At 45.3% G+C, this 16,508-nt stretch overlaps 1 protein-coding gene across 1 annotated transcript in view; it reads left to right on the top strand.

The window, feature by feature from the left end:
* The window catches only part of RAB8B (RAB8B, member RAS oncogene family), a 28,204-nt gene that overhangs the window by 7,261 nt on the left and 4,435 nt on the right, over nt 1-16,508 (top strand). Inside the window, exons 2-7 of the mRNA XM_055002551.1 lie at nt 11,114-11,174; nt 12,379-12,439; nt 13,127-13,204; nt 13,701-13,790; nt 15,128-15,193; nt 15,676-15,726. Of these exons, the coding sequence (XP_054858526.1) occupies nt 11,114-11,174; nt 12,379-12,439; nt 13,127-13,204; nt 13,701-13,790; nt 15,128-15,193; nt 15,676-15,726 (407 nt within the window). The remainder of the gene's footprint in view (nt 1-11,113; nt 11,175-12,378; nt 12,440-13,126; nt 13,205-13,700; nt 13,791-15,127; nt 15,194-15,675; nt 15,727-16,508) is intronic.

The raw sequence follows: 16,508 nt of genomic DNA on the forward strand, positions 1-16,508 counted from the left end.
TGGTCAAAACTGATAACTGAAAAGAGAAAAACCTTTAAAGTCTTTATTTATTTGTATTAATGTCTGCTTTTCTCATACTAGCTCATGAGCCAGATTTCTGATGTAATGTTACTAACTGTGAAAGATTATGGCAGTGATGTGAGGGGAAGTTCCAGGCAAAGAGATCCAGAAACTTTGAAGCCATGGAGGGAAAAGAAAAGACCAGTCTCACACATTCGCCCTAACCTACCTCACAGGGCTGTTGTGAGAATAAAATGTAGGAAAGGAGAATGATGGAAGCTTTCCCATTGGGTAGAAATGCAGGGTAAAAATGAAAGAGAGAAATAGGGTTGAAGTCACTGCATTCTGATATTCCCAAAGGACATCTTGCCAGTTGTGAAGATAGGTGAATCATAAGTTGAGAAGTTGAAAATGGAAACTATCAACATTGTGGTGAACAAAATGAAAGCCCTGTATTACTCAGTGCATTTGGCCGGCCACAGGAGATGGGAGACTCAGAGGCAGGTTGAGAAGCAAGAGGAGCCAGAAGGCTGCATTGGACAAAGGCCTTGTGGCAGGGATGCAAGAGCGGTCTGCTGTGCAGACTTGTGCTCCTGGGCCAAGCACCTTCTGCGATGATGGGAAAGGACGTTTCTAACACGAGGAGGTCCTAAGAGCGGTGCCTGTATCGCGATCGTCTCGCACTGCTGTCTTCATGCTATATAACAAGCCTCGGCTGTGGCAGTTCTTTTGAAGCATTGCTTTAAAGTTACTTCTCTCATCGTTCTGAGAGAAACTGGATCATATAGGGTCTGCTCCTTCTTCTTAAAATTCCCAGTATATCTACTTTTGCCTTTGGGAAAATGAGAAGCTATGAGGAACAGCCAAGAAACTTTTTTGCTGAGCCTTTTCATCTCTAGCTAGAGCTCTAATGATAAATGTGAGGACTGAGTAATCCGGAAATGGAAGGGAGGGGTGGAGGCAGACCAGACTGCTTCATTTGAGGCAGCTGATCTTGGTTAATAGCAGCACTCACCAAGAAAAGTGTGTTGTGTACCTAAATATCAGATCATTCCAGGCCCACTCCTGAATGCTGGGATCAGCCTCAGTGTTATGCCTTTGGGTGCCTTGCTGACCGAGGATATTCGCTCTGTTCACGGGTGAACACTTCACCTCTTTGCTTCTGCCTATGGCAGGACGGTTGGTGAGGTGGCTGGAATGGGAAAACCTTCCGCGCCTTCCCCTTCCCCTTGACAGGTGTCTAATCCCTTCATCCCCATCTTTAATCGCCAGATGGAGCTTTCTGATGTGTGCCAGTCTCACTTGACTGACATGGTGACCAATATTTTGTTCAAATATCTGTCAGCCCTTCATGATTTCAGGTACGAGTGCAGCTGGACTGGAAGACGCATGCTCTGAGGAAGTCAGTGTGAGTTGCAAGGGAGGGAGCTGCGACTCCTCGGTGCCTTCAATGAAAGACTTGGCAGATTTATTGGGGCATAAGCCAGAAGAGCTTGAGGGAAGATGAAGCTTTTCTCACCCCCACACAAAAGTGAAATTATCTTGCCAAAACTATCCATGACTGCATAGAAGATTGACAGTGCACCTGAATATAATTCTATAATGCAGAAAGTAGATTGGCATTTATAAGGCACGTAACCATGTGAACCATAACTTTTTCCTCACTGAATTTTATCCTTTTTGTTACTGAAGGCCTGCAGTGTTGCATTCACTGAAGGAAGAACTTTTCCCCTTAAAACGCATAACGCCAAATATTCACAGTTAGACAATGGCCATATTGCCAGCTGTGCTAAGAGTTCCTGAACGGACTAGCGAGTTACTTCCTTGCGATGTATTCATGGCTAACGAGTTTTCCAGTCTCTGCTATTGCTTTCAGTGTGCAAATATTGTGGATGTCTAAATCAACAAAAAAGGCAATACTCCAGTCCAATTTAAAACAAAAACGTAGAACTTTTAATGTCTATATTTAATATAGATGAAACAAGATAAGAACCATATTTATCCCATTTTTAAGCAGTTGGTAAAGTATGGACTTATGGGCATATACTGCTTCCCTAACCATACCTAGAATATTTTTCAATGGAAATTGAGTACAAGTTTGATTGGAATTAGAACATTTCCCCCCCCCCCAGAGAATATACATGGACACAACCAACGAAGTTGAGCTGTCACGGTACCCTGGCAGATTAGGGAAGGGTGCACCCCCCTGAAAAACAGATTTTTGTAAAGTTTGTGCACTTACTGTGTCCACTTTATCTTGCCAGAGAAAGTCTAAAAGTAGTTTTAAGCAACCCGTCAGTCCCCTGTAGTCTAACAGACCCATATTGAAGCTGAAGCCCTTGCCTTCCCTACTGAAATTCTCATGGAGTACAGTGAGATTTGCTGCCAAGCTGGAGGTTGTAAGCCTGTTTGGCGTATGTTGCTTATCTGAGCGCCGTGGATTTTAGTGCCCCGTTGTAACCTCTTACACTAAAATCCAAAGATATTAGTGGCCTGATATTAGTTGGTCTGAACAGGATTTCACAACTGCTTGCCAGAGTGCCAGTGAGATGGGCAGTTTGGTTAATTTGGGAGGGCTGTAGGGTGGCTTGGTGGTTTATAAAGGTTTCAGCCTGTTCTGTTCAGCGAGCATGCTCTGAGCATTACTTTTTAAAAAACAAAAGCCGTGGGAGGGCCACCCTCTGCAGACTTCCTTGCCACACCTGGCTTGAAGGGGAGAACTTCTGAGCACCTGTGACGGCGAACTCCACGTGTGCCAGTCTGAAACCTCCTATAAAATGAAAATTCATTCTCCTGCTGAAATGGGGTCCAGTTCTATTCCCTCTGTTAGCCATATGAACTTCCTATGCGCGCATTCCATGCTGCTTAGGCAATGGACTTCTCACAGTGGAATCCTTATACATCTTAATGAGAAGCTCTTTGCATGCATGAATTTCCCTGAACAGTGCTCCAACTGTTGGCAGCTCGCTGTTTGACTTAGGATAGTGCCTGGTAACAATTGCATGATTGATAGTTTGAAGAGACTAATTCTGAAAACACTCAGGTTAGTAATTCCCTCTTTAAAGGGACACTAAGGCTAAAAATAACACTTGGATTGGTTTAATTGGGCTTCACTGTCTGATAGTTCCATTTGTGGTGATACATAGGGTTTGTTAAAGGTTACTTGTTTGTTAATATGTAGCTGGTGAGCTCGCTTCCAGTTTTTCTCCTGTCCCCACGGCTTGCTAAGTGCTTAATGTAATGAATCTTAAAGGTAGGTAACTTTGTGTACAGATATACCATTAAATGGATACTTGGTGGCTTTCTTGGCCTAGCTGGAATGAGTGCAGGCTTGAGCGACCGATCCACTGCCCGTGTCCCACAGTGTTGCAGGGAAAGGGCCTTTCCAATGGGAGTGCTCTTGGGCGCAGAAGGACCTTGTCAGTGAGGGGTGACCCTGCCCTCGATATCTGAGCAGGCTCCAGCCATCTTGAAGGGTGGGGATACTCTCCGGTCGTGATTCAGCATTTCATTCCTGCCGGATGAGGAACAAGAGGCCTGTGCCTGGAAGTCTCGTTTGGTCGGTCTGTTTCGTCTGGGGAGCACATCTAGTGTTGCCACCTGCAGAGTACCAAGATAAAGAACATACTGGAGACTGGGGGGGGGGGGGGTGGCGCGGGGGCGGGTCTGTCACAGCAGTTTCAGAACTTGTAATATATTACGAGGAAGATGAACTTGCCTAATGAATTTCTTTTCAGTGAAGGTGCGCCTCTTCTCCAAGAGTGTTTCTAAAGTGAGCAAGAAGCAGCATCTTGCATCAGAGCTCCGCTGGCAAGCCTAAACCTCCCTCCCAAGAGTTGCCTGTAAGTCCCCCTGTCAGCTTCGGGGCTTGGAAAGGCCGTTTTGGAATGGCTGCTCTCTTCAGGGCCCTAAAGAGGATGGTCCGTCCTCGGTCACCTGAGGGCCTGTCTGCACTGCCTCTCAGTCCCTTTCTGTATCGCTGCATTTGCTCTGGCCTGATTGAGGAATCTTCACATGCTCGGGAAGTGCGCCTTCTGTCCCCTTCATTATGGAGTCTGGTTCTGCAGCTTTCTTAAAAGTCCAGGGGGTCACAGTGTCAGCCCATTTGGGTGGCGTGGATCTTCTGGAGCCTGTGTCTGAGAGGCTGGTGAAAAAGTTTGTGGGCCTGCACAGCCCGGCTGCAGGCCCTCTGTGGCTTAGCCTCCTAACATTCACTTCCTAAAACTTGCTGTTCTGTGCTTGCCTGCAGCCTCGTGAATAGGCTGCCCTTGCAGGCAGGTGCCGCTGGAATTTGTCTGGGTGGCGACCCCAGAGAGCTGCTTCTGATGGGAGTGCCAAACTGTGAAGCTGCCAGTATTTTCTCCTAGCTCCCTTGTTCTCTTTATATGCCAGCCAAAGAGATGTTTACTTGAGACTTTTAACAGCAATTAATACTCATTTTCTCTTTCCTGTTTACCTGGTTCATCTTTAAGCTGTTGTTTAATTTGTCTCATTTACCTTGTTTCCTTTGGTTGCTTTGAATGTCAGATGTTTTGAACACCTAAATGGTGGCGGGCAGCTGGGATAGAAATCCTTTTAGAAGTAGCATTCACAGCTGATTAACTTGATGATTGGTCATGTAAATGTGGCCATGCTGAGCCGTGGGATATCAGAGATAAAATCTCTTTCATAGGTGAAGATGGCTGTCTGAATGCTCCGCACTGTGGAGAAGTTCTCTACCATACATATCCTAAGAAAAATAAATCTTTATGTGCTTCATGGTTTGCAGATTCTAAGAGGAAATTATTTGGACGTTGGGAAGAGGATGCTGTTTGGAAACTTGTCCCCTTCTGCCAAAGCGCTTGTTTTGCAGAGAAGAGATGTGTGTTCGCTGGATTTTACTGTACTTTTAAGTTTTAGCAAACCAGATGGAGCTACCTAGTTTTCTTTGTGCTTTGCTGTATTCATATCATATTTTTTCTTGTGGGAAATCAAGGCAACACCATGTAGACGTCCTCCGACTAGTGCAAATCGCTCCATGGTTAGAGGGCTGCCCACTTGCTCATCTGATTCTGATTTATGTTCTATTTTTCCTGAGTAACATTTTCTTGGTTAATCTCTTTGATTCTACTCTTAGGGGCTGTGAAGCCATACAGACTTCTACTACTTCATTCCTACATGTTATTTCCTATGTTCAGAGTACTATCTGTAGGTGTTATACTTTATGTGCAAACAAGGTGACTGTTATCTACCTGGAATTAAATTATATCATAAGATGGTATTAACTCCTGTTTGTGTACCACTGGTAAATTGAATCTTAAAGTTGCTGCGTGAGAGATTCCCTGTATGGGAAGTTGTTGAATGTGCTAGTAACAAGTATAAACTGAGACTCTCTGTTAGAAGAAGAAGAAGAAGAGTTAATTGTGTTTATATTCATTTCCTTAAAGTCAGAAAGTTCTAATGCCTATTAAGAAGTATAGTGCATAGGGAACGTTTAGTCCTGTCTCATACTGATATATGCAGTGCTTTTACCGAGTGCGGAGTAATCTTCATTTGACTTTCTATTCTTGCTTGCAGCATGTCAACAGTAAAAGGCGGGGGGGCGGGGGGGGTCATACTTATTCCTAGCCCACATGTGCTTGTATGGAGTCTTTTGGAAACTGGCATGAAACTTAGCTGTAGTGCTCAAGTTGACGCTGTTTTCTACACTCCGAATACACCCCACCTTTCACTTTTCCTCACCCTTGTCTTGCAGATGTTTCTGGGGAGGAGAGCCAAAGGTTAAAGTTCAGAATGATTAGTTGTCTTTGTGAAGTTGTATGGCATGACACAATCATGTTGTAATTGTGCTCCACCCTCTGAACATGTCTCCCACGCCAGCATTGTTTCTCTAAAGCTGCTAGTATATCTGGCCCAACATTTGAGTAAGGGTGAATTTATTTTCTGGAAGTTTCGTTCTACCTTAATGTACAACTTGTCTTTAAAAAAAAAGATTTTAGGAATTTAGAGGCTAGTGAAACTATTTTTTGATGGCGTACTCATTGCCTGCAGATCTTTTTAGACTGCAGTCTCCATGGGTTGCAGGTCATGCTTGGGATCTCCTCTCAGTGCATGTATGCTTTTTCTGAAGGTGGCTGTGCCCTCGTAGCAATGTGCAGGTGTTCCGTGCAACAAAATGATCCCTTGGCAGGCTTTAGTGTTGTTTGAAAGTGTAGCTGAAACTGAGGTTCTTCTAGTAAGTTGCTATGCGATTTATATCTGCCTTAGATCTCCTTGGGAAACTTGGGGACCTTGCGTGCCTGCGGGTCGTGTTTTCCAAAGTACAGCCAGCGTCTCATCTACTGGCCTGCTCCATTAAACGCGAGCTTGCACTCGTATCTCAGCCAGCAGAGGCTTCTCTTGAGGCCACTTGCATCCTGTTCCTGTCTGTTTACTTCCAGCCTTACCAGTAGGCTGCAGTTGCATGCGGTGAATGTCAGCAATGGCCGAGATGGGCTTGCAGCTGGAGATTGGAAATGGAAGTCAAATGGCGTGTGATAAAGGGATGAAGACAAGAACCAAAGCTCGCGGTGCTGTGGGGAGAAGATGTGATCTCCCAGCGCTATTGGAGGGCAGAGAATGGAAGAGTTCTGGTGGCACCTCCAAAAACTAAATTTTGTTAGTCCCTAACGTGCTACTGGACTTCTGCTTAATTTCCTTTAGCAAGTAATGAGTGTGACTTCTAACATGAGTCCTTATAAAGTGGCCTACAAAACAAAATTTGTTTCTGTTTTTTTACTTCAGTCATAAGGTTGGCAGGCTGAGGTTCCTGGGACACAACACTTTGAGGGGTGGAAAGTACCGGAATAAGAGACTCCCTGAGCCCTTGCCTTGCCCTGAGTACCTGGAAGGGGGGGGAAGGGTCTGATACAGAGCTATGCACAAAAGCCAAAGTAGTTTGTAGAAACACACAACAAGTATGTTGTTGTACCTTCTGAATCTGAAAAGACTTTGCATATCTTGATTATGTTACACGAGATAAGCTCCTAGGCAGTCTGTGTCTTGTGGATGGGTTCTGTTTCGGAACTAGAAATGGTGCTCATTTTTGATGTGGAAAAGGTGTGCTTTCTTCATGAGGATGTAAACTATACACACACACACACACATACACACACACACACTTTATGCACAAAACGCTCTCTCTATTAACGTGCACTTCAAGCAAAGGATGTGGTTATCATTCAACCACTTCCGTCAGGAGCAGTTACCTTGCTTGCAGGTCCTGCCTCATTATTTGAGGAAATGTGACTCCAGCAGTCCATGTGTAGGGGGAGGCTGTGTCAAAACATTGCACGCATGCAGCTTAATTCTTAAATACCTGAGGAATGTCACTTAATGTGAAACCTGGATTAGCAGCTGCCCTACCAGTTATCAGCTGAGAGCTGTCATAAGTTGTAGAATGATCACATAAGCAAAACACAACAGTTGCCTCGTACGTTGTAAGAATTGTACTAGTCTATCTCTAGCCGTGCACAGGGAGCCCTGATTTTTGCACAGCCAAAGAGATGGTTGTGGCTTGTGCTGGGGAGAATGTTGCAGTACACCAGCAAGTGTGTGTTTAATTTTCATAATACATGGAGAGATTTTGAAGGGCTGTAGAAGATGCTGATCCTTTTAAATACCAATGCTTTTCATTTGGCGTTTGGCATCTTGGAGAGTGCTACGTTACGGGCAGCCTGGCTGCATGATACCCCGGTGGTGGAAGAATGCAGAGCAAGGAATGATCCCACCAGAATCAAGCACTGTGAGACACTGTCCATAGAGCTGTGTGGCTTATCTCGCCTATAAAAGCAAATCTTTGTTTGTGTTGCAAAGTCTGCTGTGTATAGAACTGTTTGTTTAAACCATGTTTCCTTGTACACTTACCAATGTTGCATCCTAGCAGGTTGCTTTTGTTTCTTAACCTTGAGAGTTTTTTCCTCCCAGTGAGTTTCTAACACACATAACACAGGCTGAGTGTGAACCACTGAGAATCAGTGCCCCCCATATGGGGGGGGGGGACACCCAAAGATGGGCAATTTTATTGTGGCGTGCCACGTAATCTCCCTTGGTTAGAAGCTACATTGTCAGTTATAAAAAGTGTTCTCTTCTCTGGGCAGCACGTGTATATCTTGGCCTCGCATGAGTGCAGAAAAATGCAGAGCCAGAAGGCCCCGTGGCGTTCGAGGGCAGCACGATGGGCTTGCTGCGTTGCTTTGCAGGGCTTGCGAACAAGATAGAACAGTCGATTATTTAAGAACTTGTTTTATTTATGCTGCACCTTTCTCCTCAGTGGGGACCCAAGGTGGTTTGCATAGTTCTCCTCTCCTCCATTTTATCTTTACAACAGTCCTGCGAGGTAGGTTGGGGTAAGAGTTTGAGGCTGGCCCAAGGTCACGGCCGGCTTCTATGGCAGAGTGGGGAATTGAACCTGATTCTCCCAGATCCTAGTATGAAACTCTAACCGCTACATGACACAGAGCATTCTGTTCACAGCACCCATTGCTGGTTATAATACTGTTGTCTTGCTGTGCTAATTCGAAGCCTAAAGAGAAACGTACCTTGATCTCCGTTGCTTCATCTTCTAAGCAAGACTGCATCCCAAGAACCCCAAAATCTCATTATGCCTGAAAAGGATTGCGGCTGGGGTGCCTGAGGCAAGAAGTGCAATAAATAACCCATCCCCTTAATGTGTGGCACAGAGTCCAGTGGAAAGTCCTCCTGCGCGAGGCCCTCTTAAATGAGTAGAGTTTAGGCCAAGCCTGCTAGTGGTGGACTTCCCAGTGAGCTCTGTGTCCCACTCACCGATGAATGACACCTCCGATCAGCTGTCTGGGAAGGCCTCTTGCACGGCCACTTCTGGTTGAAAGGAATGCCAGGGAGACTTCTGTCACATTTTCACTGCACGCTTCCTCCAAAGGATTCAAGAGGATAGACAGTTTTCCTCTTCTGCCGTTTTAACTATGCACCAACTCTGTGAGGTAGGCTAGGCTGAGAGTGACTGGCCCAACGGCTAAATGGGAATTTGGTCCCAGATTTCTGTGGTTCTAGTTTGGCACCTGAACTGCCACACCGCGCTAACTTTGAGTTGCTAACTCGTGTTAGCTGCTGAGTGCTTCAAAGGGCTGACTTATGAAGAACCTCTCCAGAATTCTTCCTAAGTGGTGTGTCTGATAAGCCAGACAGACAGAAACAGACTTTGGGACTTACTTCCTGATTTGTGTAATGTTGTAAAATGGGTAGGCAACCTCGGGCCCGCGTGCCCCCAACCCTGCAACATTTATCTCTGACAGTGTTGGAGTGACAGAAGACAAGAGGGCAGGGCCATGCAACACTGTGGGAGGAAGCTGAGCCCCGGCAATGCCGCTGGGCCCTCAAGGCGGCATGCCTGGGTCTCTTCAGTGGAAAGCTAGCCTTGTGCTGCAGTTAGGCCCCTGTGCTAGGGAGCTGCTTACCCCTGCTGTAGAGCAGAAAATCATTCTAGCTGCTGCCTGGCTAAAATCAGAGTTATTTTGTATCCTGCTTGAGTTTTCAGCATTTTTTTTTCTTGTTCCGTGTAACCTGCGCATCAGGAAATGGTAGCAAGTCACCAGACTGATGGGTGCAGCTTGTCACTTCCTGTTTCTGAAGTGAGGAAACAAAGGAAATGTCAGTGGATGGCTCATTCTAGCCACTCGCTCATTACGAGAGGCAGGCACTCGGAAGACTTTCCATTGTTCTTGCGAAAGAAAATGGGTATTTCTCAACTCTGCCCTGGAATTTAGCCAGTGCTGCTTATTGCTTTCTTAGGCATACCTGTGAATTTAGACCAGATTAACTTTTCGGGTTACAGTCCAAAGTTGTAGCTGAGTTAGTCTGTTGCAGTAAAAAAATGAGTGACTTATGGCACCTTGAAGTATCATTAAATAAAATAAATAAATAAATTGAAAGCTGACTGAATTTTATTTCAACATGAACATTTGTGCTCATCTGTGCATCATCTATGCCTCATCAGATGCACAGAGTATGTAAATCATTTTGCAGACATTTATAGCCAAAGTCATAACGGGGGGAGAAGGGGCATTGTAGAACAACAAAGAGAGACACGTTGGAAATCATGCAAGTGTTAGTCCCGGTCAAAGTGGCCACTCTGGTGGCCGTGCTCCTGTCAGCTTCACATGTCTCTGCAGGCTGAAGAACTTGCTTCTGTTGCCCTCTGATAAACTAGACCATTTCATCTCCACGGCTGGGCAGCAGCTCATGCCCTTGACAGGGGAAATTGCATGCTGGCTCTGAGTGGTGGCATTGTTTCTGGCTGTGTGTCAGCGGAGTTGGTCATTTAATTGGGAGGGGAGAGATCAGCTTCCCCGAATGGGCTGGCGTGGGCTTGACCCTGGAGGGAGCTTGCCGTGATGCCGCAACTGCCTGCCGTCTCATTACCTGTTAATGACAAAGCAGGACCAGATATTTCCTTCGCTTCTCTTTGTATCGCAGCAGTGGCAGGGAGAGAATTGTGTGGGCAGAGAGAGGGGCTTTCGTGACCTGTGCTGCCCACCTTCCTGTGATAAGCCTTAACTTGAGAAGAAGCTGTGATCAACGCTACGCAGTACAAGTTTAATTATGAATCTGAAAAATAGATAGGGCAGTGTTACTGAAGTCTCAAAACCAACTTGTAAAATTACATTTTACTTCTTGAAATCTTGGAACAAGGAAGTTGGAAGCTCGCAGAGATGCTCTTAAGCTTATTATGAGTGTGACTCCATTGGCAGGGTCTCTTTCCTTCCGTCCCCTCTTCCCCCAATCCCTAATGTTTCAAAGAACAACAGTTAAGCTGTTTGTTAGTAGTAGGGAACAGTGGTAAGATGTTCCCTACTACATCTTACCCTTGGCATGAGCAGGGAATGACTTGGCAATTTTGTTTTCCCTCCTGTTCCCTGGGTTCCAGGCAGAAATTTCCTCGTGCTTCTCCAGAGGCACCCCGGTATCTGGAAGCGTGTCTCCTTTAGTGTGCTGGAACATACTAAACATCTCCATGTGAAACTGTTTAAACTGTTTTTATTGCTTAGTCAGCACATAATTTGAGAGAAGTACCAGAATGATCTAGAATCCTAATTAAAGCAATCCTTTTCTCCCCTAGGAATTGATTTTAAAATCAGAACAATAGAATTAGATGGAAAGAAAATCAAACTGCAGATATGGTAAGTTTATAAGAGTGTAACTCCATCAGTCCGGGCGAACTGGTATCGGCAGCCGATTCATGGGGGAGCTGCAGGATGTGGCTGTCAGCAAAAGTATCCTTAAAGAACTAAAGATAAATACGGGCATAACTACTCACGGCTCAAATCAACTTTTGAAAACTAGCAGCAGAAAAACTTCAGCAGAAATTACTTTGACACTCTCAAGGTATTCATGACTGAAGACGACTGCTAAATCGTTAGCTTACCTCTTGCAGCTTAACTCAAATAAGTGGGAGTCTGCAAAAAAAAAAAAAAACCCCGCCTTCGCTTTTTGCGACCGCTTGCTGTGCCCTAGGAGGTGCCTTTCGCTGGGCCAGTTCCCCTGGTGGAGGAGCTTTCAGTTAGGCAGCCTCACTGAAGTTTGACAGCTCCGGGTTCATCTAGGACTGTGAGATGTGCAGACTGCTATCTAAAGTAATTGAGCAAATGCCAGCATCCTGTGACGTCCACGAAATGCATGTTCTTTGCCAGCCTCAGACATGACACGTCGCTGGGAAGAGAGCTGCATGCGCTTTTCCTCAAGTCGTGCCACCATGGCATAAGAAGCCCCCAGAACATCTTACAGCTGCAGAGCCTCTGCGCTGTGGTGTTCTTGGGCAGACTTAGTTTCTTTCAGGCAAAAGTTTGCGAAAGCAGATTCTAGTATAAAAATCGTGACTGGAGGCAGAGGGCCCCTCCAGGAGCTGCTACTCAGCCCCGTGGGAGTGTTGGAAGAGGAGATCACTCTGGATGTAGAATAAATGCATGCCGTGGAGGGTGTCTCTGAGACCCAGCGTCTCCATGCTTGGGGCGGGGGCGGGGGGGGGAGGCGGTGACATCTGAACTGATCTCGAAAAATGCTGTGCTTGGAGTTCATCTCTGCTGAGGAAACAGGATGCTTCTAGGTAAATGAGTCAGGATTGCATCTAAAACCTTCTTACTTGTAAACCCCACTGAAGTAGTTGGTACTCTCAGTATAAATGTGTAACATTTGCCTGCTTGATCTTGTCTAACGTAGAGCTTAACTGCAAGGGACTAGCAGAATTGTCTCTGCATGTTATTGCTAAGCGGAAAGTTAAATGTTGCTTGGTAAGAGCGTCAGTTTTGGGGGGGAGGGTTTAGTGGCTGAGCATGGCAATGTTGTGTTCCCCCAGCCATTAATTTTCATGCTTGGGTTTATTTTCAGGGATACTGCAGGTCAGGAAAGATTTCGCACAATCACGACTGCGTATTACAGAGGAGCTATGGTGAGTGCTCACTTCCCCACTGGGCTTTGCTGCTGATAGTGTAAGGCAAGCATACCAATGTTGCTTTGGCCTTTGGTCTCTTTCGTTGCCTGGAATGTCTCAAGCCTCTTCATTTTAAAGGCTTGTTTTCTAAAAATCCAGAACAGTGCAGGTAAAGATTGCTTCTAGTTAAAAGCTCGGCTTTTTGCTAAGCAAAAACCTCTTTTTCCTAAGCAAATAGAATTTGCAGCGAAGAAGCCTCCAGTGGCACGTTCAAATGTATTGCAAAGTCTGCTTGCCATCTCTGTGCAGATGTATTCTGCTGGATTTTGGAAGCAGTTTTAAGCTATCGGCATCTGATACGTGGGAAAATATTGAGGCTCCTGAAGTTGAAAGTAGGCAAAAGCATTTTGGGTGGGATGAATAAATTGCTTTTCTTGCCCTCCTATCTCATAGTAAGAAAAATGTTTCAGATTTAAGAACCAAAACATCCTAAAATAAGGCTTTTGTTTCTCTTGAAGGGATAAGGTGGAATCAAATGTGTATGTATTGCTTCAGTAACGTTTAATGGAAGAGAAACTCAACACAGTCCAAAATGGTTAGGGAAAAGAATGTTAATATGCCTGTTGAATTTGAGGAGTGGTTACAAGAGTTCCCGTGTATAAGGTGGGCATGCCTCATTGCTGACAATGACCCTGCTTTCTCTAGGGAATCATGCTCGTCTATGATATCACAAATGAGAAGTCTTTTGACAACATTAAAAACTGGATAAGGAACATAGAAGAGGTCAGTATATATTGCAGAATAAGTGGGCTGAGTTGGTTGGCAGGTTGGACCAGAAAGATTGAAAAATCACCCCAAGTGTGCTGTTTCCATGTCAGAGGGCCATGGAACGAAAGTAAGTTTGGATTCATTGATAGGCTGGCAGGTCTGGAACAAGCAAATATGGTATATCAAGAGGGGAGGTGGCTTGTAACAGTTGTAGGAACAGGTTTCCCATGGGATAAGCTGTTTGTCTAGCCCATGCCTTAGCCTTATTTCTGTGCCTCACAGCCAGGCTGTCACTTTCCCAGGGCTCTAGTTTCCTCTCTGTTAGTCTTGTCCCAGAGATGAGTTTGTCAGGTGCTCCTTTACATGCCAGACATGCTATTCCTGTTGTGGTTTGTGTTTTTAGATATAATTTAATGCAGGCAAACGTCTAGCCCCAGCTTTCTCCCCTTAAGTGTATTTGGTACACTTTTGTGACTTGGTTCTGTTTAATAATGTTTTTCTCTCCATTCAGCATGCTTCTTCAGATGTAGAAAGAATGATCTTGGGTAATAAATGTGATATGAATGATAAAAGACAAGTTTCAAAAGAAAAAGGAGAGAAGGTAAGACTTGCTCATTCACACTTTTGGGACAGAGCCCGCCCTCCATTTTCTTGATGCCCTTCATTCCCTACCCCACCCCACCCCCCAGTGCTCTGGTGTCTGTATTCATTTTGAGAATAGAATGGGATTGCAAGCTTTAATCTGCTAATGGATTGAAGTCATCAATTTAAAGCTTAAATGGCAGATTAAAATTTGCCCTAATCAGTGATGCTGGAAAAAAATTGAGGTGGTGGGATTCTTGCAGCTTGTGCTGGGATGGAGATTGCCCTTACTTCCTCCTTCAGTTTGACTCTATTGATTTGGAAAGATGGCCTTTCTGCCTTACTTATATCCAAACAAATAGTTTCCATCTCTGCTGTGAACTGTCTTAACAGTCCAAACTACTACATGACCCGGTCTTTCAGTTGTGTGCTCCTTGATGCATGTTGTGGGCTGCAGTCTTCTTCTAAAACCATGTTGGTCTTAGTTTGTGAATTGATTACAAAACTTGATTACTTCAAGCCACTATTTGTACCAATTGTACAGGAAGGTCGGCTAATACCTTAGAAGGGACCGAAACAGAAATGAAAAGGTGAATGCAATATCCAGAGAGAACAGAGATAACTTGTAAGACTCACAAAACTTGTGGTAGGGTATGAGCTTTCGTGAGCCACAGCTCGCTTCTTCAGCTGTGGCTCGCAAAAGCTCCTACCGTACCACAAGTTTTGTGAGTCTTATAGGTGACACTGGAGTCTTGCTCTTTTCTACTGCTACAGACAGACTAACCTGGCTACCCGGCTTGATCTATCTCAGAGATAACTTGTTCCAGTAAAAACAGCCTGACTCCGTAAAGACTTTGTCCACAAATGCTTCTGCTAGTTTAGATCTTCTAGTCTTGAAGGTGTGATAAAACTCAGTAGTTTTATGAATATAGCATTTTAAATGTTGAATATTTTTTTGCTGACTTGAGTCTTTTTATGCTGCTGAACATAAAATGGAAATGCATTAGATTCCAGAAGCCAGAACCCCAAGGGGCGCCACCTGTGCTATCTTCTGTCCACATAGGAACCTTCCAGCCCCACTGCTGCAGAGCTTATCTGTGCCCATCAAAAATCCAGGGCTCCGAATTCTGGAAGGTGTGAGGAGCAGCTGCAATTGAATGGGAAAATGGGGAAGCCCTTTCCTCCCACCCCCAAACGCTTTGTGCCTAGGCCCTTTGGGATCTCAGCTAGATACTGTAATGGCTTGCAGAGGAAAGTTTGCACTTTTTGTTGTCTGTAGTTGTGCCAGTAGATCTGACTGCTCGTCGAAAATCAACTCTTTTTAAGTGCTGACAAAGTTTTAACACCCTCTTCCAGCTAGCAATTGATTATGGAATCAAATTTCTGGAGACGAGTGCAAAATCGAGCATAAACGTGGAAGAGGTAAGAGTGCTTTGAATTGCTAACAGCCTGCCTAGCTCCTGGGGGTTAAAATGCATGTTTTTGTTCCTTGTATTTTGAATTGTCCCATAGTGCCATCTCTGTAAGGGCAATGTACTGACTTATCCCGGTGCTGTTGAATTTTTCTGGTCCATCTCACTGCACTGCTTTCTTGAGTCCATAAGCTCCAGGCCGGTTCTCCGACTCCTCCTAGGCCGTAGGCAATATGATCTACTTTTACCATAGTAGAGAGACAGGTTGAAGTATTTGGTGAAAATACTGAAGTTACTTGGGGTCATGAAAATGGTGCTTCTGCTCTTAGTATCTTTTAGGAGCTAATTCCCATAAAGCCAAAAGTTGACAAATCTTTAAATGCTTAAAAAGCATTTGCTCCCATTCTCTTGAAAACAGTGGCTGAGATGTAATGATCTGAAGTGTGAGTCCTGTTGTGTGTTCTAAATCTTTTCTTCCCCTGTTGGTTGCAGGCTTTCTTCACTCTCGCACGGGATATTATGACAAAACTCAACAGAAAAATGGTTGGTTTCTCACATTGTCATGTGTTGTATGCAGGGATCTACAGATTGTATTTGGTAGCCCTGGTGGCTCACTGCTGACTATGTCCATTTCCTGGAGGAGGGAGGGGGACCTTGCTTATATCATTGCTCATGAGAAATATATCTCTTTTATTTCTGGTGAGTTTTGTAGGCGCTTGCAGCCCATCAGGCTCACCCTGCCTTCTCTGAGCTGGGGCGGAGGGCGAGAGTGCAACCCTGTTGCACCCCCCTTCTTGGCCACCAAAGTGGGAGAGACACTTGCCATGACAGCTGAAGAGAGTGGATTTGTGGGCCCTTGAGAGTGTGTGTAGTGTTCTGAGCTTGAGCTGCTTGACCCGTACGCGGTTTCCAAGTGGTAACAGAATCATAGCACGGAACAGATTCAAGGGAACTGTCACTGTTGTGCAACCGGAGACACAAACAGATCACACAGAATGCACCAGTCTCACACGTGGAGACTGGATGGATGGAGATTTGGGCATTTCAGCTCTCCTTATGCTCAGAATGCTCAGAAGCAGTGTTCTGCCCAGCTTCTTCTGAAGTTCCTTGTCTGGGAAGCTCAGAGCCAAGTAGCACGCACAGCTTGTAAGGGGCCTGTTCTAGCACGGGTTCCAGAGGCAGAGTGCCAGGGGTCTGGTACTGGCCTGTGAGGGGATGGGCAGATTCGTGGAGGAGAGGTCCATCGATGGCCACTCGCAACTAGTGAATACCACCAGTGGGCAGCAGGGTCAGGAGCAGGCCTTGGCCGGTGTGCCTTGTGGGGT

The sequence above is a fragment of the Eublepharis macularius genome, chromosome 18 (assembly GCF_028583425.1).
Source record: "Eublepharis macularius isolate TG4126 chromosome 18, MPM_Emac_v1.0, whole genome shotgun sequence".
Lineage (NCBI taxonomy): Eukaryota > Metazoa > Chordata > Lepidosauria > Squamata > Eublepharidae > Eublepharis > Eublepharis macularius.